This window comes from Glossina fuscipes, unplaced genomic scaffold (assembly GCF_014805625.2).
Source record: "Glossina fuscipes isolate IAEA_lab_2018 unplaced genomic scaffold, Yale_Gfus_2 174, whole genome shotgun sequence".
NCBI lineage: Eukaryota > Metazoa > Arthropoda > Insecta > Diptera > Glossinidae > Glossina > Glossina fuscipes.
In genome coordinates, this window is record NW_023998517.1 from 2339057 (window position 1) to 2366296 (window position 27240).

The following is a 27240-nucleotide window of genomic DNA, read 5'->3' on the forward strand; positions in this document are numbered from 1 at the left end:
TTCATGAGGGTGCTGCCTTAATAGAAAAATTTCTTTGATGCCCAGCTAGGGGCTACATACGTTTCGTCTTAAGGTGATTATAATCGATATCTTTTTACATTTATATACATATGGACGAGCATTGTTGTTGTTTCTACTTGTACATATGTGGGTGATATTTGTTTTGCTTATTTATTCATTTTTTTTTTTAAGAAAATCCATAATTTTCTACGCACAATTAAGTTTTATTGCAGTTTTTAATATAGTTTTCGAAGCGATTTGTGCATTTTGTTTATTATATTACTCGAAATAATAAAATTTTGACGAATGTCACTTAATCGTTACGTTTTAAGTTTATTTTCATAGAAATTTGAATTTAATTTTTATCATTCAGTCTTCATCTCTATCTCTATGTTAGCGGAGAGAAACAATGCGTTTACCGACCTTGCGAATCAAATATTCAATAAACAGGGGGTCCGTTTTCGCCGGTTCTCGCCCATATCGAACCTGCATTTTGGTTTGATGGTTCTCGTTGTCGAAGGTTCGTAACGAGTTGATGGCACTCGGTAGCGTTATTTTTCTATAAACATACACCGACAATTTCACAAGAACATATATATGTACATATGTAAAGTTATTCTAAAAAGAGAAATTTTGTAAAAAGAAAATGCCAGCACGTCAGCGTTTGCCAAAACACAACTTTTGTTTCTTAATATCTTTTTATCCATATTTCTGCCGATTGCAGTTTTCTATCGAATAAAACCGCAATAATTTTTTAAATATTATTGAATGTTTGAAGTGAAGTGTGTAGGATTTTCTTCTTCAAATATAGATGTAAAAAGAAATATCTTCGAATTTTGTTTTGGAAAAGACGTCAATGCATTCTCTTCATACACATACGATAATTTTTTTCTTGCTTGAGCAGCACTTATACCTTTTCAATTACAAAAAAGTGATGATGTATGTTGAAAATGCTTCCCATATGCATACCTCAATGATTGGGCTAGCAAATGGGCGAACGCTAAGGCCAGAGATATATTTGAATCTTTAGCCATGCTCGCTCGCTTACCACCGAACAGGCAAGACCGTAGAAAATTGATGGCAGAAATGGTAACGGTGACGACGCTAGACGGGTCTTCCGTTTGGAAAAAGTTTGTGCCACATATCGTTAAACACTCTTAAATATCATCAGCGTCGGCAAAAGTGGCTAAGTAGAAGTATATCGGCATTCTAAATTGGTATGAAAACGGCTGTGGCATTTTTTAAACCACTTCTCATATAACGGAAACTGGAGTTCGTACGACAAAAAGATATAATCTTCGATGCTTCATAATGAAAATTATATTATAATCGTAATTTAACAGAAAAAACTTAACTCTGCCAAATTTGGACCATCCCGGCCTATTTTTGGGACCTGCCCTATGTAAGGATTAAACTTATTCTACATTAGGTTGCGTTTGGGTCTGCTTCCTCATGAATACACTTGAAAAATTAGCTTTATATAGAAACAAGGTACAACTGGTGTGTTCTAGAATAAAAATTAAGAATTGTATTAGACAATGTGGTGTAGGGTATTCAATCGTCTGCCTTGCCCGACTATGATGTTCTTGCTTGTTTTATTATTATTATTATTATAAATTTAGTCAGAGAATAAATTCGATGACTTTACTCTTAAAGGCTTTCGGCTTTATTAAAAAGAGATTTGAACTCACGACCATTGAGTTGTTAGTCGAGACTCTTGCCTACTCGGCCACTCAGGCATTACTATTATCTTATATAAATATTATCATAAATATTATTACAGTTTTAAATTAAGTTAACCAATGGTGTAGGCCTATAGAGGAGCCAGCCATTTTAAAAAAGTTGGCCACGCGCCTATCACGCGCCACCTCAATGATTATATCAAATATTCAATGGCGCTCCGAACATTGCTTAGAATCGAGCAAACTTTTTGCATTGGGAAAAAATGAAATCACTTTTCGAACAATCTAATGTGTCATAAATTGAGATTAGCTACTCAACTCAAACACACAATTACAAAATGAGAGACCGGTGAAAATTTCCTTGTGGGGTATAATCGTTTTTCATGGTAAAGACTTTAATGCCACTGATCGGGCAAAGAAAGGAAAGACATTATGCGGAATCGGCATTTGGAAAAGTTTATGAAAGGGGCGTCGTAAACACGTTAATAGTAAACACAAATAGTAAGCAGAGAGGAAGGTACTTGAGCTTGGTATTTCTAAACACATCTGTAAACAGCTCACTATAGTGCTGATCACCTTTTATGCAGGAGCTTATAATTGGATTCTTGGTTTGACGTCGTAATGGCTTCTGAAAATCCAATTTCAGAAATTTTGAGTATACCATTTGCTCAGTTTTATAAGCAAACGACAAATGCTAGTCAATACAACTTTTTACACACTTCTCCAAAGGAAGGAAATCTTATTTTTGAGCAGAGACGACGACTGGAACGCATGCTTATGTTGAAACTGTCTCTGCTGATTGTGATCGTAATTTTGATGAACGTGAGATCGCATCACTCCTTTGCCTATTGAGAATAATAGTTGCGATTTTTTGAATGTTTGTATGTGCTTATGTGATGTTCACTTATTTCTTTTTTTCTTTTACAATTCGATAGATGACCTAATCATCTACCCAATAAGGTTTTCTTTTCAATTATTTTTAACGCGCAATTGCAACTTTATTGAGTAGATGTGTGTGTGTGTGTGTGTGTGTGTGTAAGCAAGCATATACAATACGACAGTTTCAGATTTCGTAACTACTTATAATCAAACAAACATATAAATATACATAATTGAGTTGTATTTTAAAAGATTTCTTTGTTGTGAACATCATCGCCTACAACTCTTGTCATGGCATAGAATTTCATTTTCTCCCAGAGAACAATAATAGAATATTATGTTGCTTACGTAATATTCCGTATGAAAAATGAAAATTTGAATACAAATAAAAATGAAACCTTAAGAAAAAAAAAAAAAACATGTAACTTAAGATATAAACCAGGAACCAACGAAAATGTTATGAATAACAAGTGAGCAAGAACAATGCTCCCTTAGAGGCGAATTTTGGATACTCATCATTTATATTCAAATATTCACAAGAATGAATATAAGTTACAAATAAATTAAACAAAGTCGTAATTTATAGTAACCATGGGACTGAAAAATTATTTAAATAATCCTTGAGGAATTTTTCTTTAAATATCGGACTTTGAGGTATTTAGTAAAGTGATTCATTGATAGTGTAAAATTAACCAATTTTGTGAGAATATGCAGAGTTACCATACGCTATATATGATCGATAGCGATAGAGATCAGAATTAGATTGATATCGTTTATATATCCAGCAACTAAGGTAATGATGAAACCAAAAGACCAATGGCCCGTTTTGGTTAATAGCTAGCTAATGGTAGCAGATATGTGACTTTTTCTGTAGTCAAGAATCGTAGAGTAAAAATGGTTCTTAACGACCTGCGAACAGGCTTTCGGTTGAGAAAAAATTGCTTATGATGGGCGAATATTCACAATTTATCTTAAGGTCACTATAACTTTCTTACTTGGAATTAAAAAGAAGTAAATTTTTTTTTTTTTTTTTTTGGAAAGTTACGCAAAACTTTACATATGTGATGCATGTCATGTGTGCGTCTTCAAGACCGTGTATTTTTCGTGAACATTTAACCCCGTTCCTCGTTTAATTGAGTGAACCCTTAAATTCACGTAAAAATCTTTACTTATTTTTTTTTTTTTTTAAAGGAAGAAAATAAATCAAAGAAATAAGATAAAACACTTAAAACGCGAATGCGGGTAACCGCGAGATATCCGATAGGAGGATAACAATAAAAATAATAGCAGACAAGACACAATGTAACGCATAGGACAGCAAGACAATGTTACCAATATAAACTCTTGCCGTTTCTCTGCCTCTGCCTCTGCCTCTCCTTCTCTCTCTCTCCTCCAGGGATAGAAGATATCCTTTTTCCCTAATGATGCATATACATATGTGCACATATGTACACGTACATATTTAATATAAAAATTTAAAATGTTTACAACATGATGTCTACTTGCTTATCCACACAATTTACAAATTGTTGTCCTTTTATGTTTGCGTTACCGCTTCTTATCCCGATCAAACAGCTTCGATTTATCGCAATGAACGTGATCATGACAATATATTTTTGTTTCTTATTATAATATTTTCAAAGTTACATAAACGCTGCTGTTTGATTTGAAGGGTGTCCTTAAATTTTAAAAATAAAAACTTTCCATTGAAACAAAATTTTCTTCAAGTGTCAATTTTTATCGATAACGAATGAAAATTAAATTAATTCAAAGACCTGAGAACGTTAAGCTTTAATCATTAATATCGACGTATATACTTTTTTCTTTGGTTGCACCGCAGCTAGCCGAGAAGGTAGAAAACTATAGAAATATGAAAATAAGAGACTACGAGACTGCGATCGTACGATTTTGATGTCACTCTGGTCTAAGCGAGCAATGCATGCTAAGATGTTCCGCCCGTTAATGAGATAGCAAGCTTAAGGGTTTTGCTATACTATAAACCCGAGTCCCGTTATATGTAAAGCTTATTCTTTGTCCCATTAAAGCAATTACTGCAACTGATACCCCCTGTCCGATTATTGATATTTTCTCACCACTTAAGGATGCCAGCTTTGCGAATTACTAAGCATGTAATGTAAAAAAGAAAATGACCAGAGGGTAAAGTTCTTAAGGTTTAAACAAAAGATTAGCTCCTCAATAATCTCTATTGCCGTTCTTATGTAAAATTTTCGGTTATCCTTTTCGAGGTTGTCTTACTTTTTGAGAATCGCACTGGTGAATAAGACACTTGACACTTGATTGGAATAATGGTCGCCGAGTGATCAAGAGAACGATGTTACAGGAATAATAACAAAATTAATATACCTTGAAATAATAATGAAAGCGAATGCCACGCGCCTTTGCGCCAACCAAACGAGAAATTGTATACGATTAGCAAAATAATTTAATTGTAAGGCATTTCGGTTTTTGCTCTAGAACTTCTTAATAGCAGCAAAACGAACTCGTGCACTTGTGACAAAAAATCGATGAGTTTGCTTTTCGTTTAGGGGGACTTTGAACTTATTATGATAAAGATGAAGCTGCCTTGGATCATTTTTAAATTACCAAAAAAAAAAATACTTAACAAATTATTATACTTAACCATTATTATTATTATTACTTAGAGCAAAAGAATAATTTCTAGGGCTAAAAGTAGGGCGAGTCCTAGCAAACTAAGGTTATCAGCTCTTGCTCTTTTCTGGTCTTAGGTATATTAGAAGATTAATTTTTTAGCAGTTTGAGTAAAATTAAATATTTTATTGACATTGAGTTCTAAAGGTATTTTCAAGATGTCCATGGGGCCAAGCATGGGGATGCTCCGCAAATTAATCTTCAAATATTAGAAAGGTGTTGGCACCCATCGTAAGATGTTGTCCACAATCGCAGACAGGAAAAGTAGAACTCTTAAGAATCCATTGCAAATATTTTGGTCTCGTTTTTCTCGACTTGGGCTAAATATGTGGAGGTTCGAATAAGTGAAGTGAATAGCGAAGATGGTAGTACTGTTGATATTTTTCATCAATTTTCTCTTCAATTTTTTTCCTAATATATTTTTGAAGGTCAAAGTTTCTCATTGTGTCGGCAATAATTGAAGATGCGAATACTGCGGATCTAGCCGCTAGGTCTGCTCGCTCATTTCTCAAAAGACCAATATGACTTCGAAACAAAAAAATTTTAGTATTGGCTTCGTGCAAGGCGATAGTGTTGCTTATTTTATTTATAATGTTTCTGTTGAAATTTAAGGGTTTAGAGATAGTTTTTTTTTCTAGTTACAATAATAGGTGTAATTATATCGGGGGAGTCGAAACGAAATTTGGGTTGCTTTGCCAAAACAAATGCCGATTTCTTTACAGTTTACAAATATTTTATAATGAGCAGTAGAGTGATCTCACAAGTTGTCTTTCGGCGGAAGGCTTCAATTAATGCCTTTATCTTTATTGATCGCCTGCATACGCATTCCATAAATTTTTTCTTGCTTAGAAAATAAATGTAACGTATGTGAATCAAACAAAGTTTTCTTGCACACAAGCATCACAATTATCAGCTATTAAATGTATGAAGACAATAATGCGGCTTAAATCTGAACTTGGCTGCTAGGAAAAAACGGAATGTCTTACCGAACAACCTAACAATCAACTAAAACTTATTATAATTAATGAAAAATTCAAAAGGAAGTGAAAAATTTTAAAATTTCAGATATTCGTCCAACGGGATGAAATATTTATATTTTAAAGAACTTCTCGCTTAACATACCCAATCATCCTATTCTAGGCTCCATCTGTGAAGTCTCGAACCCACGATGCCCGATGACACACGGAGTGAATAGTTATTGACAGTATTTTTGTTGTTGCTGGTACGCTTGAGCTCGTCGTGAAAGTACAAAACTATTTTTTTTTATGTGTATTACTCAAGGTGCGCCACAGAAATTGGCTGAAAACGAAGCAATTCGGTCCGGTTGAGAAAGGCCTTCAATTCGCAATAAATTTTTTTATCAATAAGTTGTGGCTTACATGTGCAAGTAACAGGAATAGTTTGAGACCATCATGCTTGTTATCATGCTTGCTTACTTGATTACTCTTGTCGGATTCTCGAGAATTAATTAAGTTATTGGAAGGAAATATAAGTTGTAGTTGAGCTTTTTTAGCGTTAATATAAATAATTAATCACGTTTGTGTGTAAATTTATAGAATTCGCTCTATGTAATAGATAAAATAGGGGGGTGTTGGGGCTGTTCGAAACTATAATTACTTAAGCGAGTGTCGATAGCTTCTTTGACCGTAAAAAATGTTCCTCTCCATATCGTTCCGCTTACAACTAAACATTCAGGATTTGCTCGGTTCTCGACTATTTCAAGCAGAATCGTGGGCACAGACACAACCTTTTTGCAAATTTTTAATGTAGTTTTGTATGCGTTTTTAGAAATTGTACCTATTTTAAGCGCGTATCATTTATGGCAGATTTTTCGCATACTAGCGATATGGGTATCAACTAAACGAACTTGGAGAGTAGAATGGTGGGTACGCCAGACTCGGCCTCCGCCGAATATAATTGTCTTACTTGTTGTTATTATTGTTATTAACTTGCAGAAATAAATTCTAAGACTAAAATCTTAAAGCATTAAAGTCTAAGTCTTAGAGTTATCTAACGGCTTTACGGAAAACTATACCCCAATTGAGATTTGAATCCACGACCGTTGAGTTTTTACTCGAAATCCTTTGTATACCCGGCCACTCAGGCGGTGATCCGATGATTTTTGATGACATTGACGGTGCGGGTTTATTGCACATTTCCTATGACGATCTGCCGTTTGATTTTCAATGTGCAAACAATACCTTCTTTGAGAGTAAGGCTGCTTTTCCAACTTTTAACAATATCTGTAACCTTATCTGTAGTCAGTAAGCAAATCCATATGAGCAAATCACTTTGAGTTCTTTTATTAAGACTTACGCAATTATTAGTATTTAAATCGGTAGGACATGACACAATTACGGTATGAAAATACATCATCAGCACAAAATAATTCTGTTGGTAAAGACGAAAATATCAAGTTATTCTTTTTTAGAAGCCATAACAGCAAGATCTACGGTTACCAAAAGCTCGCCACATTTTCCTGATCACTTTCAATAACTTCTTCAAATGCCAGGACATGACATTGTAGAAAATTTACACTTCGTGACAATAATTGCCATGACTTTCTCAATTAAATTTTCGAAGCAACTGCTTTACAATGTGGGCTTTGATGGACTGTACGTAGGCAAGAACGAATATTGCTTGTGGAAAATAACCATCAAAAATATTTTAAAGAAGCAATCAGATCAGTAATTAAATCCCCTTATCCCCTTCATCGGTTCATAAAAAACTTTACATCATGCTACTCGTGTAGAGGTCTGCAGTAGGGCCGCCAACTTTAAAGGGTGAAAATAAGTGACGTAAAATTATTCAAAATATTAATGTAACCCATAGCAGACGCTGTGGGTCTGTTTTATTATCCCACGCACATCCAATAAGACGCTTTCCGTGTGTTTATCGAATGTTGTTCTAAACTACGCGATACCGGATAGATTTAGTACAAACTTTCTTAGCATAAACTCGCGAATGAGCTGAAATTATCCTTATAATAAATGGTTGAAAATGTCAACAAAAAAAAAAAAAAAAAAAAATATTTCAAAAAACATAGATCCCTCAACCGGTTATTATCAGCGACTGACACTTGGATAAATATAATCAACTTTGTTACAAAAATATTTGTCAGGATATATTGATTGCTGTTGGATAAAACTGATACCGATCTAACAACTGATTGACAAAGTTAAAATGAAGAGAAAAGTTTCTGATTCAACTTCCAAGTATTAAAAGATTCGCTTCAAGGCAATAAGCAGAACTTACTTATTACTTTTGTTTGCAGTTTTGGGGTAAATGATTTACGAAGAAAGTAAAATGTAAAAAAAAAAAAAAAAAAAAATAAGAAAATAAAAAAATAAAAATATATTAAGTGAAATTTTATACAAAATGCAATTTTGTGCAAAGTCAACAAAAGTCACGGACACAGTTCTGTTCTGTGCTGTGCTGTTCGGTGCGGTCGTTGTTAATATTTGTATCATATTCATGTACACATATATATGTCAGATGATGCATATATGTATGCTACATTAAATAGCACTACGCCAATACATTTGCATTAACAGTCGCTGTTACAATTAATTTAAACGTATAGAGGTGCATCTCATACATATGTACAAAACCATTAATAAGTATTCATAATATTTTTATTTTTTATTTTTTATTTTTATTAATATGCGGGTATACGATGCGATACGGTTGAGCTTGGAGTTGTGTTTGTTTATTTTGGTTTAATAGTGACATTGCCCAAGTTGAAGGCGACATTGGAATCTGAGAATTATACTCTTAACTAGAAGAGTTATAAAGAAGAGAAATCAAGCTACTGAACTTCATTTGAACGGTTTTTGTATAAGAACTAAATGTATACATTTACATATATATATATATATATATATATACAAATATACAAATATACGTTAACCGTATGTTCGTATAACTGTTGCATGTTGTAGTGTATGAGAAATTTATATGACTGTCTGGCTTTTGTAGTTGAATTTGGAAGCTCGATCTTAATTCCGAAGCGGTCGAGCATTAAGTTGCGACAACTTTAGTCGCCATCAACCTTTAATACGAGTTTAAAGTTTTCCTTTTCTTATGAAGAAAAAAAATAAAATAAATATAAAAAAAGTAAAAATCAACAATAAACAATTGATTGATCCGTACAACGACTACAAGCCATGCACTCTCTCTACAAGTAAAATAAAAAAAATGAAAAAAATGTCCAACTGAGAGTTAAGAGCTTCTTTGTCGCGTGTTTTTTTTTTTTTTTTATTATTATTTTATTTTTTTTTATTATAACAGTGAATAAAAAAAAAAAAAAAAACAAAGAAAAACAAAAATGAAATATCCTGAGTAATTTGATTCCATATTTGCTTAAAATGAACATTTCAACTTGACTTTTACATTTTGTTTGTATTTCTTGCGCGCGCGTATGTATGCCTGTATCTGCATATACATATTAATGTATGTGTGTGTGCGTGCGCCTTATTGTTTTCTTGACTAATGTATTTTTTTATTAAATTGCTTGAGTTGCTCGACACTTTTTATGTTTTGTGTTTTTGTACCTTTGTTCGGACAGTTATGGTTAAATGTTTTTAACAACAACTACAACATCAACAACAACGATTGGCAAACATCTCGTATACGACAACTTTTATTAATGCAGTCACAGAATTTAATAGGAAATGGATTTGAAAAGTAAATTATTTGTTTCTCTTAATTTGTTTTATTGTATAGCGTTTATGTTTATTACCACCATATATGTATATTTGAAGCTGTGTAAGCATTACTAAAGTAAATGCCGTATTAAAGACGTCACAAAACAACTTTAGTTGGTTCCATGACATTACCAAAAAGAAGACGTGTGAATTTTTGCCTCCTAGCAAGCTCAATACTTTTTAGACATTGTCGTAAAGTTCAATAAAAAAAAAAACTTTTCGTTCATTACAATGGAATTATTTGTGTTCAATTTTTAAGTAATGGATGAAAATATTTCAAAATTTGGCAATTTTCTCAAACTTTTGTTTCTATTTTCGAATCGACTAAATAAATGAACAGGCAACTGAGCTTAAAATTTAAAGCAATTCTGAATCTTAATCTGAATCAACAGTATATCGGAGAAACACAACTTTTATGGGTCATGAGTTAATTAATCAATTAAATATGCCGACTTCATCGACTATATACCCATATACTCTTCAAATGTAGAGCATGTGTAATACGAAAGTAGAGGTTGCAATTGAACGACTTGACAAAATAATAAAACTAATCTCTAAAATAAATTATTTTGGCAAATACACCTTTATAATGGGAAAATTTTATAAGATAATCCGACAAGGACGGATGAACAAATCATGACGTATATATTCGTGATAACTTCTATTATATTTATTATTCCATTTGTTACTTAACAATTATTCAATTATATACTGGTCCTAATTGCATGTTCTTAATATGATTATCGTTACAAAATTGAAAGCACATATGCCTTTGCAAAGGAGCCCCTGAAGGATCGTGCACCACTTGTATTTAGTTCGCTGTATCGTATTACTTTATTGAAATCATTATTAACCACTCGCTTTTAACTTCTTCTCCTTCCTTCTTCTCGTTTTTATTTAATAAAAAAAAAGAAGTTATAAACACACAAATATTAGGCAAAGGGTGGTGTTGGTTGCTATTAGTTCATATGCGCAATTAAATATAATGAGAAAAATAATTCAACAGGCAGCGATACCTAAGATCTTCGCTTAAATATGTTATAACTGACAGGAAGAAGATGGAAAAGGCAACCCCTCTTAGCTGTTTCTTTGAAACTGGAAGGAAAACAAATGGAAAAGCCATTCATTTGGCTCTATAGACATTTTGCTTTCAAGTCATATCAATAGGCGCACACATTTCACATAAGAGCCTTCATTCGTAAAGATGCGTCACCTATCAAAAGCGGCAAAAATGTCCCGAAAAAAATCCTGTACATAAGGGAGTGAGCTAAAGCTTCTCGTAGCAATTTTAGATGTGTACTCTTTCCAGTAGTATGGCTCAAATTTTCGTTTTTTGTCTTGTCCGAAAATATAATATACATTTGCAAATTCAATTAATTAAATGACTGAGTTCGAAATCACAGCATTTTCACTAATTACAGATTTCTGTTTTTACGAAGTGGTATATGTCAAAAGCGAAATGTATGGTAAACAGAAAATTCGAAATGAAAATTTTGTTCCTTTACTCTAAAACTTACTGTTAGTTAAACGTTTATTCTATAAGTATATATTGTAAATCGAATGAACATTTTTTTTTTTTTTGATTCAAAAGGAGAAGGACGCAATTTTTTTATTTATTTACTGTACTTTATTATCTGTGTGCACAACTTTATGAAAATAAGAAGAGAATTTAAAGAAATGTAAATACATTTATAATAATGACATTGAATTTCTTTTTTATGCATGCATATAACTCACTGACTTGGCTAATGAGATGATGCAAGAGCAAGACCCTCTCCTTCAATGAAATGACTTTCGGCAAAATATTGTTAGGCGACAGAACTTCCACATGTACTCCTATGTGTTTATGTGTATGCATGTAAAGATTTAAATTACAACAACAACGCAATTGGCATAAAGTGTTTATCCACACATAGAGATGAAAGAGAAAGCTAAACGGAAACGTTCACACAGGCACATAAATGTAGATATATATATATATATATATATATACACAACACATATACATATATAAATAATGTGTACCCAACCTATGCATACACACACATATCGAATGTGTGAGTACACTATTCAAATATCATTAAAGGCGTTGCCAGTTAACTAGACATATGCTACGCTCTCGTCATGACTGATGTATACAATGAATGTGTAAGGCGGGCCTTGAAACGTATACACAGAGAAACGCGAAAAAGCAAAACAAAAAACAGAAAAAAAAAAAAAATGAAAAAAGAATTAACAACAAAAGCAATTTCGACACAAGCGCAACGATACAACACAACAACGATAACAAAAACAAATTTCAGTTCCAATTCCAATTGTGGCATTGCGAGCAGTGGTAGAATATAGATATATATATATATATATATATATATGCAGACAGCATATACAACATATATTGAAGACTGTGTAACAAGTCCTTAGTGTTGGTGCTCATTCGTATATGAGTTGTTGTATTTTGAAGACAGCCAATGAAATGTTTAGCTGTCGAAAGTTTGCATCTGTAGGCATGTTTGTATATTCATATTTTGTACGTATATTGTTGTTTTTGTTGATATTATGACAGTTTGGGTAACCAGCGCTTTTATCCCTATGAAACAAAAAGAAAAAACAACGAAAAAAAAAAGGTATAAACTGTCAGGCGCGGTGAATGAACCATAGAATTATTCAGCTGGTACGGTAATGTTAAAACGTGCAATGGATTTGTGTTATTGTTAGCATGCATTTTGATCTTTCAGTTGATTTTTAAGTTTCTTGATTTTTTTTTTCATTTGGCTCTTCACTCCGTTTCCTATCGCCTGCCACTCTCACTCTCTTTGTTCTTATCTTTCGTATTGTTAGCATGCAGACGTGTTTTTATGTATCATCATCATCATCATCATCATCATCATCAGCTATCAGGTTGTTCTCCATTTTCGCCCATTTCCGGATTTGCTTTCTTTCGTCAATAATATAAAATTATTTACGAAGATGAGTGCTCCTTATCGGACAGCCGTCAGGTATTCCTATGCATGTTACACAATAGCATTAATACATACGTATCCATGCGTTGTTATACTGTCCACCACCATCGTGCCCGTTGTATGCTAAGTTCGTTCTTCCATTTGTGAAATTAAAAAGTTTACCTTCGTGATTCCATATATTACATGCTTGTGTTTTGATCATCGTAAAGTTCTGCGCCGATTTAAAAATATCCGTCTGCCCTTCGGCTTTTTCGAACATAATTTTTACAATTATGTATACATACATACACTATATGGTAAATAATAAAAGTAAATTTCTTTTTTAATTTTTTATAAAATCAAATAGCATTTTTTTATATATGTATATGTTTGTATATAGTATTTTTGTTTACCTTTTCTCATCATTTAGTCATTCTTTCAATATCGTTCATTTATCAATTGCTTTCGCAAAGGCGCGAACCAAGTTTAAAGATCGCCCGTCTTTTAGCAAAGACAAAAATGTGGGCTACGGGTTATGCACAGTGGGCTGACTTCACGCCAATGCATAACTATGAAGGAACATTTTTATGTGTCGCTTTTTACAATCTGGACATAACGGATCCCATACATCCCCCCCATTATCCCATTATCCCCATGCCATACATTTTCCATTTCTTGCGTACATTTGACCGGCCGCTCAGAGAATTTTCCTGGTGCATGTAAACGCAGTAATGAGCTAATCGTCATTCTGGGCATAAATAGCGGCAACGAGGGAGTTGCATTTGTGTTCGCTAATCTTGAAGTAGTCGTAACATACGGACCAGTCATATTGTTCTAAAGACGGGCAATATCATTGAAGAACGAGCGGTCGGGTGACTGTTGCGTGCGTTATATCGGCATTACTTGACTGAGAGCGCTTAGGAAGCCCAACAGTCCTTTTAAAGGATTTAAGACGTACCTTAGGGTACATGTATAATCTATTTAACTGGAATTGAGATAAGTTATGTAATATATTGAAATTTTTAACTTCTCTTTCTATATTTGATACGTTTGAAAAATATTACTCGTTGACGTTTTAGGGTTTTATATTCTTAGTAAATGCCACGATTGACCTAATTAATGCGATTACGGCAGTAGTCAAGTTTACTTTGCCGCGGAAGACTTACTAAGCCTATGCGGAATTTCATTTTTGTGGACCGAATTGTGTTGCAAGAATATTTTCGTCTTTACTATCGCTTTGTTAAAGCTCCAAAATGCGAAGAAAGCTAATAAAGTAAATTATTTTCAATAAACCTGAGATTCATTGCCATTTGTTTTCGGAAAATCCAAAATCCATAAAAACCTTGATAGAAAATTGATTTAATTGGCTGCATAATAATATCAAAAGTTGAGATTATTAATTTTAATTATTTTCTTAAACACGAATTATTCATGACATAAAGCTGCAATGTCTTCATTTAATTCTTCCATATTGAGCGCAAAGCGTTATTTGAAACGCAGGAGCGTTATTTGAAACGATTCGATCTATGATAGCCTTTGCAGGTAACACACCTATGCCGTTCATTTCAATACACATATGTCGATGCAAACTCACAGTAGCGACCTTGCATTCAAAACGTTGTGTGTACAATTTTACACACTGTGTGTATGGCTGTGGGCTGTACATAGTCCACGAATTGATCACGAATTTAAAATGAAATGAGATCAGCCTACTGTCGCCCCATAGTTCCCGTAATCAAAAAGAAGGAAGAAGCTTTGCAATGTTGTGGAGTAATTCGGTTTGTCTACATGTGGAAATTACCTTAGACTGAAAACAATGACATATTAATGACTTTGACCTTAAACTTCAAAGTCAATAATACTATCGCATTACATAATACCTGAATAGTGCTTACACATATATATGAAGTTATATATTTACATATATATATATGTATATATTTGCACTTTGCTTATTCAAACCTAGAGAACCAGTAGTTGATGTTTGTTTAAGAAACGTAATAAACCAAGTTATAGAGTATATATATATATATATATATATATATATGAACAAATAATAACGTATGTAAGCATAAATATAAAATTGTTAGTAGTGGCACTTTTTTTTTTTTTTTTTTTTTTTTTTTTTACGATATATGTGTGAAAGTAAATTTCTTTAAAAGAAATTGGTTTGTTTACATAAACTCACCTACACGTATATACGTATGCATTCATGTATATGTTCTTTACAATATGTACATATTGTACATATATTCTTACGTTAGTATTTATCTGCCTACATATGTGCAAGCGTATACGAAACGAATTCGCTCAGTTATTGAAACGTGATTTTTTTTAAAACGTGACTCTTTATTGATTTTTTTGTAGCAGTTATTTAAAAAATGCCTCTATCTATGTATATATATATATGTAAGCATGTATGGATGATGATATACGAGCGATTATGAAGATGGGATAGTTGAAAGACAAAAGAATGACTAGACAAATCGGAATGAAAAAAAGAAATAGAAGATATACAGGAGAGAAGAAATGAAAAGTGTTTTCTCTTACATCATTAGTTTAACTGACAAACATTTCTATTTAAATTTTCGGTTAAGGGATCGATAAAGAAAGTATGTATATAGGTGAATAAATGACGCTGACATGAATAATAAAATACTAAATTTCTTTAATTAAGGAATAATCAAATTAATTAAAATTAATTTTCAATTAAATTAAATTGTTATTGCGTGCAACCGACAGAGTACGAAGAAAGACCAAGCCATTATGGTGCAATAATTTTCGACCAATTAACCCATTCGAGAACCAATAAGAAAGCTATCTGGGTCTTGCAACGAACACCTCATATCCATCGATCCCGTTTTGGTCGATCTAAATCATTCCGTTACGTTTAGAAATCTTCGCTTTGCCCATAGCTTTGTTTAATTTTAGTAACTCTTAGATATATGTGTTTGTGGGTGGTTCATGCCTATTTTTAAACCACGTTTGGAAACCGCAAAGACCAAGCATCAACTGGCTTCATATCTTATCGAATCTTTTTTGCGCACTAACAGTTTTTGCATTTAGAACAACAAAACGAGTGGTGTCAGTCTATTTTTTTAACTATATGCCTTAAATACTCTCCTCGTTCACAAGGATAGTTTTTATAACTACATACTTTAACCATACTGTAACCATTGATAATTAATTGTGCATCAAGGAATCGCTTAGAATTATTTTCATTCTTAGATTTTAAGCGGCTCTAGGAGTGTGTCTCTACGCAGGAAACAAGCGATACATTGAAAGTTTCGTCCTATTTACCGTCCCCGCTACTTGTGGTCTACAAGCATAGTACTTTGTCGAAATAGAAAGAACTTGAGAAAGATTCGTTGTTATACCGGTACCCATAAGCTTTTCTGTCCGTCTGTCCATCCTATGTATGCAACAACCTAGAACGGTTTGGGATAAACCAACTTCCGAATCGATAGATAAGTGTTTCTCTCCGTCTGTCCATGTTTTCTTATCCAAATCTCCAGGTCGTGACCTTGGGGATATATCGATGAAATTTACTTTGGCTCAAGAGCGAAATGCCATTGAAAATGGTTCGGATCGGAGCAATTCTTCCCCTTATCTTGAAAAATCTTTATATTCGACGAAATTGTTCAGGGTAGTTGATGTTGGATCGAGGCCGGCTATAATTTTTTTCACTTATTTCGGATTTATTTCAATCGTTTAGATATTGCGGACAGCATTTGTTGTTGGAATTACATTAATTTCTCAACTCGCTATATAAATCTAAAATGGAAAAAATATATGCATACTTTTAGCTCCCTGTTCTAATTTTTAACTCTCCGAGTGTCAGATACGAGTTAGGTCATTTATTTCTATTGTAATATTTCAGTTTTTCTTTTCGTATACATCTTGTTCATATTCTCGGAAAGATAGTTTGCAAGATTCGTCTTAGACCATTCGCAGTCTATTCATCCGCATTAGTTATTGTATTGGTGTATCGGGTCATTTGATTGCAAGTTTGTATTGCTGATCGATTTTACGTGATTTTTTCGAATTTTTCCGTATTTATTGCACATTTGCGTTTTTTGCTCTTTTGTTATAACGAATTTATAGATTTTTCACTGCTTTCGTACAAGCAGCCATCTGTGCATTCCTCCTCCTCCCGTTCTGCATCCTTTATCAATGTTGTTGTATATGTTGTTGCGTATGCACAAATACATTAACAAGCATTTAAATGTTTTTCAGATTTATTTTAATATTTGTTAATGCTGCAATAGTGTTTGTATTTGTGCTTATATTTATTTTATTATTAGTATTGTTTTTTTTTTTTTGTTTTTCGTTTAAAACATATTTTTGTCCTTTTGATTTTTTGGACAACTATTCAACAAATACAAATAATGCAAACATTTATACAAAAAGTATAAATGAAAATTACTTAAACGATGCTAATAAAAATTAATGTTTAAAGTTAAAGTTTTACTTTTTTGTTAGGCAAACTAAACTAAAACAAGCATTAAATTTGCTTTTCAGGTTAAAGTTCAGTCGAGTTTAACCAAATACAAGTTTGTAGTCAATAATTACGTTTCTTTGACTACAAGTCAGTAGAGAGATATTTTTCCACCAAAACTTTTCCACAATGGACGGACACTCTTTAACCTATTCGATGCTTTGATGCAAAGTATTTAACTGTAAGTGTTGTGAACATGTAAAAGCATCTTAAAAACATTTAGCTTGTGGCTTATGTGTGAGTTCCATGAAAAACAATTTAGCGGATAATAATTAGTTGAATTAATGGCTAATATCTCAGATTACGTCTCTGTTTGTTTATGTGAAACATTAAGAGAATTGTTGTTGTTCGCTGGCACTTAATCGTGTAGCAGTTTTGTGTTTGTATTATTTGTCTGCATTTTTTTTTTTTTTTTGCTTTTTCATTTCTCCTAATCGAATAAGGAAAGAATAACAATAATAATTAAGTGGCACAGCATAAAAATTGCTTTAACGATGCTTTAGTATTCGATGAAGCTTATTTAGTATGACAGAAGGATAACTGTGAATAACAGCCATTCGATTTGGATTATTGCGTATAACCCACCCGTTCTATTCCCCTTATTGGTCTTAAAGTGCGGTATTTATTTAATGTAAATAAGTGTTTACGGGTAAGAGAGCGATTTAGCTGCTGTTTGCTATACTGAGTTTTAATCGCACGTAGACGTAAACGTATCAAGAATGAAAAACATTAGCGTGTGCTGTTTAAAAATAACGGCCAACAGCAACTGTTATTTTTAGATAAAAACAAATCCGAAAATATTTAATGCTAACAAGAAATAAAAATCTTCACAGGTTTACACCGCGACGGCACACATACAAGCAAATAAGAGAAGGTGGTTGATTTTATTTAACACCAACACCAACCGTGCCAGCATTCAGTTTACGTGTATTGAAATTGTGAAAAAAATGCATCATATGTTTGGCACATTTAGAACGTATGCTAAGTTATTTCCATTTATGGGTAGAAAATTCCCAGCAACTCGTTTCGCCATATGAAAATAATCATAGCCCAGTGCAGTGCAGATATATGTTTAAAGAACAATTTTCCCATATGTGTAACTATCTGCGTCGATGATATCAGCAGCCAGGTAAAAACAAACCTGTAACGCTTCAACATTCCATCGTAGACTAAGAAACACATTTTTCACTTTTCGTGTTTTTTTCTTTTTTTTTTCAAAAATTCCCCGCATAAAATTGGATTTCTTAGAGAAATTTTATCGTGAACACTCAAGCTGCGCACATACATATGCAGGTGTGCTTGTGTGTCTGCACGTACTGTATGCCCTGTACTATTGGAAAATCCCTTTCGCCGAATGTATGTGTGTTTTTCCTTAGTCGAACTGAACACGTGAAAATAGTCTCTGGTCATTTCCGATTCGGAATTTTCCTTATTTACATTTATTGATGCAGTTTACCTTTACGAAGGACATGATAGCTTCAGTTTATACATTGCTCTCAAGCTGCTCAGGGCTCATGTAATAGGCCATATGTGCACGCGAAACATTTCGGTAAATGCATTTCTATGCTTTCGCAAATAAACAACAAAACAAACCTAACTTGCAATCCACGAATGGACCTTTTTACTAGACTATGTACGTATGTGTCTATCAAAGTATTGAAATTACGTATGACTTATATGCAAGATGTCATCATGAATAAGAGAATAAGTTTGCGTCATAACTTCTTCTTATATACGCCGTCAGGACAATGCTTATGTACACACATAATCGCGACATTTATGCACTTACGTAAATTTTAACCATTCGTTAAATTTTAGCTCTGTTTTTTTTCAATACTCTGTAAAAAATTACCGCCAACCTATTACGTTGCAGGAGTCTAGTCTAGGCATCTTTTTAAATTATAGTAAAAAATATTTTTTTACACCCTTCCATTTCGTCTCCCAAAATGGGATGCGCTAAAATTATCTTTCGGTTTGTAACTTTTAAGTAAATGTCGTCCAGAGACTAACTTACGTATTGTCGACATCGATCAGTATTCGATTCAAAACGATCTTGCTCATGTTTGTCTAATCAATGCACGTATGTTGTACGTTCAACTAATCGCTAGACTTGTGCTTTGCACTAACATCAATTCATTCGTATGTTCGTCGTGTCGTTTCTCTATCTTGCAACCTTCGCTTGTGACCTCGTATCTATTCCTCAGCTCGTTCGATTGAATGTTCCTCCAGTTCTTTCTAAAGTTGCAGGGTGCTCAAGTTTCATCTTGCATTGAACGCACACAGTTTTGTTATTTGCTTAACATCACAACTATTCTTTTAAGCCGAGCATGCAACATTTTAATATTTGTTCATGTCATCACATATATATTTAGGATTAGCTTTGTATATCGGTACGACGAACCATTACGACAAAAAAAATTTTGTTGCCTTTAATGTCCGTTTTCCGAAGAATCACAGCCTACGTTTTGTACGTCCAAGTTGGTTAGAATGTAGGTTGCTGCTTTGTGACATATGATTTTTGTTGTTATGCTTGAGTATCACTTTTACGACTTTTGCCAACTGCCCTATATTGTAATGTTTTCTCCCCATCGTTTAGTTTGCTTCCTATCCTTCGTTATTATTTCTTAGATGTGCTTATGTGTATGTACTTATGTATGTATGTATATATATATATATATATATATAATTTATTTAATTGTGTTACATAATAATAGTCACAAATTGCTTTTATTGCTGGTTTTGTTGTAGTTGGCTTTGATTTATGTTCATTTTTAGTCTTGCGCATTATAACGTGTCGTGTTCGTTGTGTTCGTTGCATTTTATAACTTGCTTAACCTTTCCAAAGCATTGCCATTATACTAGCTTTAAATGGTGGCTTTACAACATTCAACGCTGAGGAAAGTTTCCGAAATGCGTTAAATATATGCCTTTTATCGAAAAGGGCCGTGTACAGGGTCGGTTTGAAGACGATTTCGATCAACCGCCTTTGTCGCTCGCCTACAATTATCAAAAAAATGTTCAATCATTGATGTGAAACGATTCTGAAGATTCATTTTTCGTACTTCTTCGACATGCTACAATTAAAACCAATGTATAAATGATCGGTAATTTGCTAGGTTTTCAATGTTCCAATGTTATGGCATGAGAATGTGTTTTGTTACTACTTATAAGCAAGCACTCATTGATTACAAAGATGCATGTTTCTTCTAAACGTTTCCTTTCTCGGCAAGTTAGTAAATAGTTTCTATGCCTATAGACGTATATGTACAACACGCAAAAGAACTTGAAATAGACTCACCTTTTATTATACCGATCGATTTAAAGGTACTTTCTTATCTGATTTAAGCGTCCCTCCCCGTCCATCCATCCCTCTTGATGTCTTGTGTTCAACCCACAGCCAGCAATTTTTGAGATAATAATGAAGTTTAATATGTCGACATGTTTCGGTTGAAGGACAAAGTCTATTTAAAATGGTTTCGCGGCGAATCATTTTTTCGATGACCTCGCACATTATGTTGTTTTCTTTAAAAACCGTTATATATGAAAAAATATTGTAATTTTCAAAATTCCTCGACAGAAATTATTAAGTAATAGAATTTCAATATTCTAGGTTGGTGTGAAAAATTTTTGATTTGATCGGACCCATCCTGTCTACGAAAACTGTCAAGCTTCAAATATTTTTTGGTGAAAGTTCTTTGGTAATAATAATTTGACGTAGAAATTACTCTTCGGACTACATAGATCTATTTTTTGGGTTCCATTCCCTACGAGGGTTCTAATAAAAAATAATATTGGAATTTTCATGAAAGGTAGGGGCTTGGTGCTTTATCACGGAAATCAATGAAATGCTGTATGGTATCTAACACCGGCCTTGCCAGGTTATAATGATTTGCCTTGTTTTTTTTTTCCAGGCTTTGGGTGTGGCATTGTTGTTTTGTTTGTTTGTCCTAAGAGCGCAATGTGGGCGTGTATGTGCAATTCCCAAAAGCCCTGGAGATAGATCGAACTTCTATTACACGCATTGTTTCAAAACTATTTCCTCAATAAATATAAACAATAAATTGAACACCATCATCTGCTTGAAGTCCGCCGACTTATATTTGCAATTAACTTACAGGGTGCACTTTCAAAATATTTTTGTGAAACGTGCCACGCTGAAATGTTTCGGACGAAACTGATTCGGGTAACGCTCTATTTTATAAAAGTAGTTATAAGTTTGATTTGTTATTGTACTCTACACCACTTCCGAAACAATCATATATTAAGTTTGTGTGGAAGGACTACTCTTCATTACACCGAACCCATTCTAATGCCTTCACAACGACTAGTAAAAGTTTTTAGAGATCCGACAAAGTATATATGTGCTTGGTCAGCATGAAATTCTGAATCGATTTAAGTATGTCCATCTGAGTAATCTCTATTGTAAATATTCTCCTGGCCGCAAAAATTGGTCTATCAAATTTTGTGCAAACATTTGAAATACTCGCACGCGGATTGCCATTGGAGATGGACGAAAAGGGACGAAGGATTTGCCTACAGAAGCACTGAGTAAACTGAGAATGTCTCTGTTTTTCAAAAGGAATGGAAAATCGACTTTTTTCGACACTACAGGAAGCTACAAAACTTTGAACATATATTCTATGGGCAATTCTCTAGTACCTGTACAGAAATTTTTTTTTTTTTTTTAATATCTTTATAACGCGCAGAAGCAAACTTCGAAAGCAGTGACAAGTATACAAGTCCTTGGCCAGTTTCAAACTCGGAATGCACCTAGGCATGTCCATATGTCGGTCTGCTCAACTGCCACAATGGTATCGTCCGCAAATTTGCAAAAGAATTCAAAAATGATCCACATTTTCCAAAGGACAACGTCCACATTTATCTTATTCCTAACGTGGAACACATACACCATATAAATTTTAACTTTTATTCTAAAAATAGAAGAAATCAGACGCATCCGCCCAATATTACAGTATATGAAAATTTCGTCTCTTCCTTTTTTTTAGTCTTTTTTAGAATAACGGTGATGGGTATTATAGATTCGGTCACCATCAAATGTAAATTTCTTACTTCTTTACTATTTATTTATTTATTTTCATTCGTTATATAAAAAAAAAACAAAAAAAAATTGAGGAAAATATAGAAATAGAATAGAAATTTTGGACGGGATGGAGGATGGGACTTTGTGCAAAATATAAAACTTAAAGCGAGAGTATATTCTAAGTGACTTAATGCAACATATGTTAAATGTGGATAAGATTTCTTCAAAAAAGTTATCCTTTATATATCAGCAAAATCGAACTCTTGATATCTTAGGTGAGAGGTTGTATTAAGGAAGGCCATATAGGGCATTTAAGGAACGGCTTTTGTTTTTTAAGACCAGTTATTCAGGGGACGTACTACATACTTGCGGGCACGGTAGTGTTCAGAGACGTTTATAGCTAGAGATAGAGGAAGTAGTGTCTGCGAAGGTTCGTCTTGAAATGCAGACCTAAGCATGTATATCGCGATAGTATGCTGTGCGGTTTGCAGGTATCTTCAAGGCGGGTGGGTGATTTGCTTAATTGGTGGGTAAATGTCTTTTATGTCACATCTATAGAGCACTTGCCCTCTATAACACAGCCTGTATTACGTCGACTTTCAAAGATTTCGAGAGTTTTGGACACACTTTCGTCGCTGCAGTTGGGTGAACCTTTTGCCGAATGCGATTGAGGGTCTCGTCGCAAAGCTTGAAAGCTCCTGCCTATACATACAGACAAGTTATACTTAAATTTTGATTTTAATTATGGTCTAATTTTTATTTGGAATGACCTGACCTCACGAAATTGTTTTCATTTGTTGTTCCTAAATCTTTAATTGATAATAATTCAGTTAAAAAGTTAGTTAAGTATTTTTTTCTAATTCTTTAACTTAACTGAATTACTGTTGTAACTAAACTCCTCTGTTCGTGAATTAATAAAGAAATTTTTTTAATTTCGCTCAATTTGTAGAAAAAGGGGAACAAACAGTTCTAGCTTTTCTATCACATGAACGTTTCAAATGAAAACAAATTCATTTCGATTTGTTCTCAATGGTATTGTTTGCCACGTATCCAGCCATTGGGGTGTATAACAATATGTATGTAAAGTTCGCCTTTTGGATGGAAAAATGTCAAAGGAAGGAAGGAAGGATTTAAACATGATTTTTATGAGAAAAATTTGCATTGATTTTATTAACATATTTTCATATACCTACGAACATAGTTGTCGCCAACATTTATACAGAAATGACTATATAATGGTAAATAAATATTAAGCTATACACATACACATATATAAATGTGTATTTTAATGGAACATAATACACATCAAAATGACACCAGTAGTCCGAGTCTATGCCTACATATAATATATCGAAATATACATATATATATGCTCGAATATGTGCATGAGAGAATAATGTATAGGAATACATGAAATTTTTGCAAAAATTTTACTAAAATCACGTACGGATTATTTTTATCAATGAAAATATGACTTGTTGCTGGAAAATCCAAACAATTGGAAAATGAAGAATAGATGTAAACTAACTGCGAACGTTGTGTGTTTTAAAAATTTATAGATATGCACTTATTTGTATCTTTATAAAAAAAAAAAAAAAAAAAAATCAATATAAACTCGAACGTTGAGTACATATATATAAAATAAGTGCAAAAACTTAAAAAGAAAAATCATCTACTCATCTAAATGTGTGTTTGTGTGTGTGTGTGTGTGTGTATGCATCTCTATGTACAATGCTAAAGTCAATAAATATTCTTATTTGTGTTGAAAAGTACAAAAAATATCCAAGTAAGAATTATATATATAAGTCAAGAGTCCTGCATGCATGTATTGCGGTATGAAATGTTGTGTTATGAATAGATGAAATCCTCAGGTCTTGATGGCGGAACCGTGTACGAAAATAATAAGAAATTTTTGCATGGACAACAAAACGTCCATAATGAAAACACTGCTGATAAATTAATGATACGAATAAATACATGAATGAATGAATGAATAAATGAATGAATGAATGACTGACTGACTGAATGCACAATAAGAATAATCTTGTGCGGACATATTTGTCTACCTAAATTTACAATGCAAAAAAAAAAAAGCCAAAAATTTTGACAAAACCCAACAACAATAATGTCTGGTTGAACACTGTTCCTTGACTAGAGTTTATTTTGTATGCTAACGCAGGTAGTCAATAAGATCGTGAAAGTAAAATGGATGCTTTGCACTGGCAGAACCAATAGCAAGAAATGCTTCATGCCTCATATATAAATAAAAAAAAAAAAAAGATTTGCACAATAGCTTTGTATATTAAGAAATTGGAAGAGAGGAAGGAAGGGAAATATATAGAAAGATTTCAAAATTGGAAAAATTTTTGGAATTAGTTTAAAACAGGTGATCATACAGTAAACATCGCATTTTAATGTTATTTTGAATATATTCGAACGAGAATACATTTTAACTATGACGTATAGGCGGAAAAGTGTACGCAATCGCAATGAACATAAACTGGGTGCGTTCTATTTTAACAATTACAAATATGTATCTCTCATGTGTTTATCTTCTATATATCTATCTATCTCTGTGTTTGTTCTTGTTTATATGTATTTGTTTTGTTTTATTTTTTCGCTATCTTCGATTTGTATCGTTAAATGCATATTTTTGTCTCGGTATTCGTTTTAGGCTTAGCGAAAAGTTTTGCGATGAAGGAGAAAAGTAAAAATGCCGCTCGTACCAGACGTGAAAAGGAAAATGCGGAATTTTTCGAATTGGCCAAATTACTGCCACTACCAAGTGCGACTACATCACAATTGGATAAAGCTTCAGTAATACGGTTGACAACCTCTTATTTGAAAATGCGCCAAGTATTTCCAGAAGGTAAGTTTTCTTCGGTCGGAACGAGTCACTTTGCTTACTATATATTTGCATAGAGTTCAAGTGTAAGTGTTTTATATATTAGACGGTGCTTTAAGAGAACTATGAGTTTTTTTCCTCGTAAAGGGAAACTTTTTTTTAAATGCTTTGCAGTAACAAGTGTGGTGTGTTACACGCACAGACAGCAATATTGCGAAAGCATACGACTTTTCAAATTGTCGAGTTTTTCTTAAATCGATTTGATGGAAGTAAGTGGTCGCTTGCCACGAGCAAGACAAACGACAAAAATTTTGCCCCTTTCAAGTCTTCGAATACCTGAAGGATGTTTGACAGGCGGAATACTCTTGTTGTTGTTGTTGTTGTTGTTTTTTATGCGGTTATTACTATTATTACTAGTGTTTGATGAGTTTTGTTTTACGTTTTGATAAAAAAAAAACAATTAATGATATTGCTCTCGCTTTCTTTTAGACTATGTCACGCGTTTGGACTCATGCCCTTTATTTCATTTGTTTTTCTTTGTTTTTTCGTTTGTTTTCTTTGCGAATTTCGTTTATTTACTTGTCGTCCTCCCTTCGTGACGTGTGAGAATCAAAGTCACATGTCCTTCTAACAACACGTTGTTGATATCAAGCGTTAATTTCCTGCGGCTATGTCAAATGATCTGTAATGGTTTAGATGGCATTACGATTGTACGCTCGTTAGATTCGTTGTATAACTCACGCTGCGATTCCCAGCAGGACATTGTTAGTGCACAAATAATAAATAAATAAAAAAAAAAAAAAGAAAAACATACGCAACAACAAAGATGTCTTGAATTCTTTCCTATCCTTTCCGTTTTTTTCTTTCATGTTATTTCATTAGTAGCGAAATATTTGCAAAGAAAGAAAAGGTAATAATAGTACCGTAAAGGCAATGCCTTGAACAAAGGCTGTTCAATATTAATTTTATTCGTTATGTGCAGCTTAGACTTGCATTAAACGCGTTGCCCACGGAGGAAGGCACAAAAGATCTGCATTCTGAAACTAGCAAAAAAGTTACATTCAGCTTGTTTGGAGAGAACGTTGCACTCTTGTTATCCAAAGCAACCGTATTTCTTCGAAAAGTTACAAGTGTCTGTTGCCACCATTTTCGCATTTTCTTCAGATCGTTTTCTGCAGAAGAACAAATCTCTTCTCTCTCTCTCTCTCTCTCTCTCTCTCTCTCTCTCTCTCTCTCTTTCTCTCAAAGACCATTAAATCGTTGGAGGGTTTTTTCTTGTAACCATAAAGCGTTATTCAGAGACACTGGTACAAAGCATTTTAATTTAAGTATCGTCCATCGATACCTACGGCTTTTTCCCATCTTTCAGCCAATTTTCCACTTTCATCTCGAAAAAAGTCTTGGCTTTTAAGGTTATCATAAAGGAATTAGCTTGTGAGCGTCGTCATAAGAATCGCAGCAGAAGTCGAACAAACAATAAGTCGTCTGTTGAAAACTGCGTTAGCTGATAGGAGTAACATCTGCTGTTTACAATGAGATCGCTTAGGACATTTCAGGTTAGAACAGCAAACATTTCTTGAGCGAGTTTTGTATATCACGTTCAACTTTTTATCGCAGTTGCATCAATTATTGTGATTGCAGTACTCTTTAGTGACGGTTTCATTTGGTTGGAACGTACTTTAAAAAATCCCCTCAAGCGGGGCCATCAAGCGCATTCGGCCCTATTATCGAAGGGATTGGACCGCATCCTCTCTATCATGATCATTTAGGCTTTGGATATTGTAGCGCATCCACTGTTCGTCACTCGCGCCGCGTTATCCTTTAAACTAGGCGGGAAAAGTAAAATTTTCCAGAAAATTTCATTTTTTTTTTGGCACAAAACTACACCTATTCAAAGCTCCAAAAAGCCACTACGTATTGTACTCTCTTTAATGTGATAAATTTTACAGTCGTCTAGAGCTTAAAGCACTATGTACATTA

At 33.4% G+C, this 27240-nt stretch overlaps 1 protein-coding gene across 4 annotated transcripts in view; it reads left to right on the forward strand.

Moving 5' to 3' along the window:
• Nucleotides 1–27240, forward strand: part of LOC119641748 (protein single-minded) — a 46954-nt gene that overhangs the window by 10635 nt on the left and 9079 nt on the right. For 2 of the 4 annotated variants that reach the window (XM_038040582.1, XM_038040584.1), the window contains one exon: nt 25090–25284. In XM_038040582.1, the coding sequence (XP_037896510.1) occupies nt 25090–25284 (195 nt within the window). Of the gene's footprint in view, nt 1–9567; nt 9918–18429; nt 18504–25089; nt 25285–27240 lie in introns of those variants that run through there. The other 2 variants (XM_038040583.1, XM_038040585.1) reach the window with 2 other exon arrangements.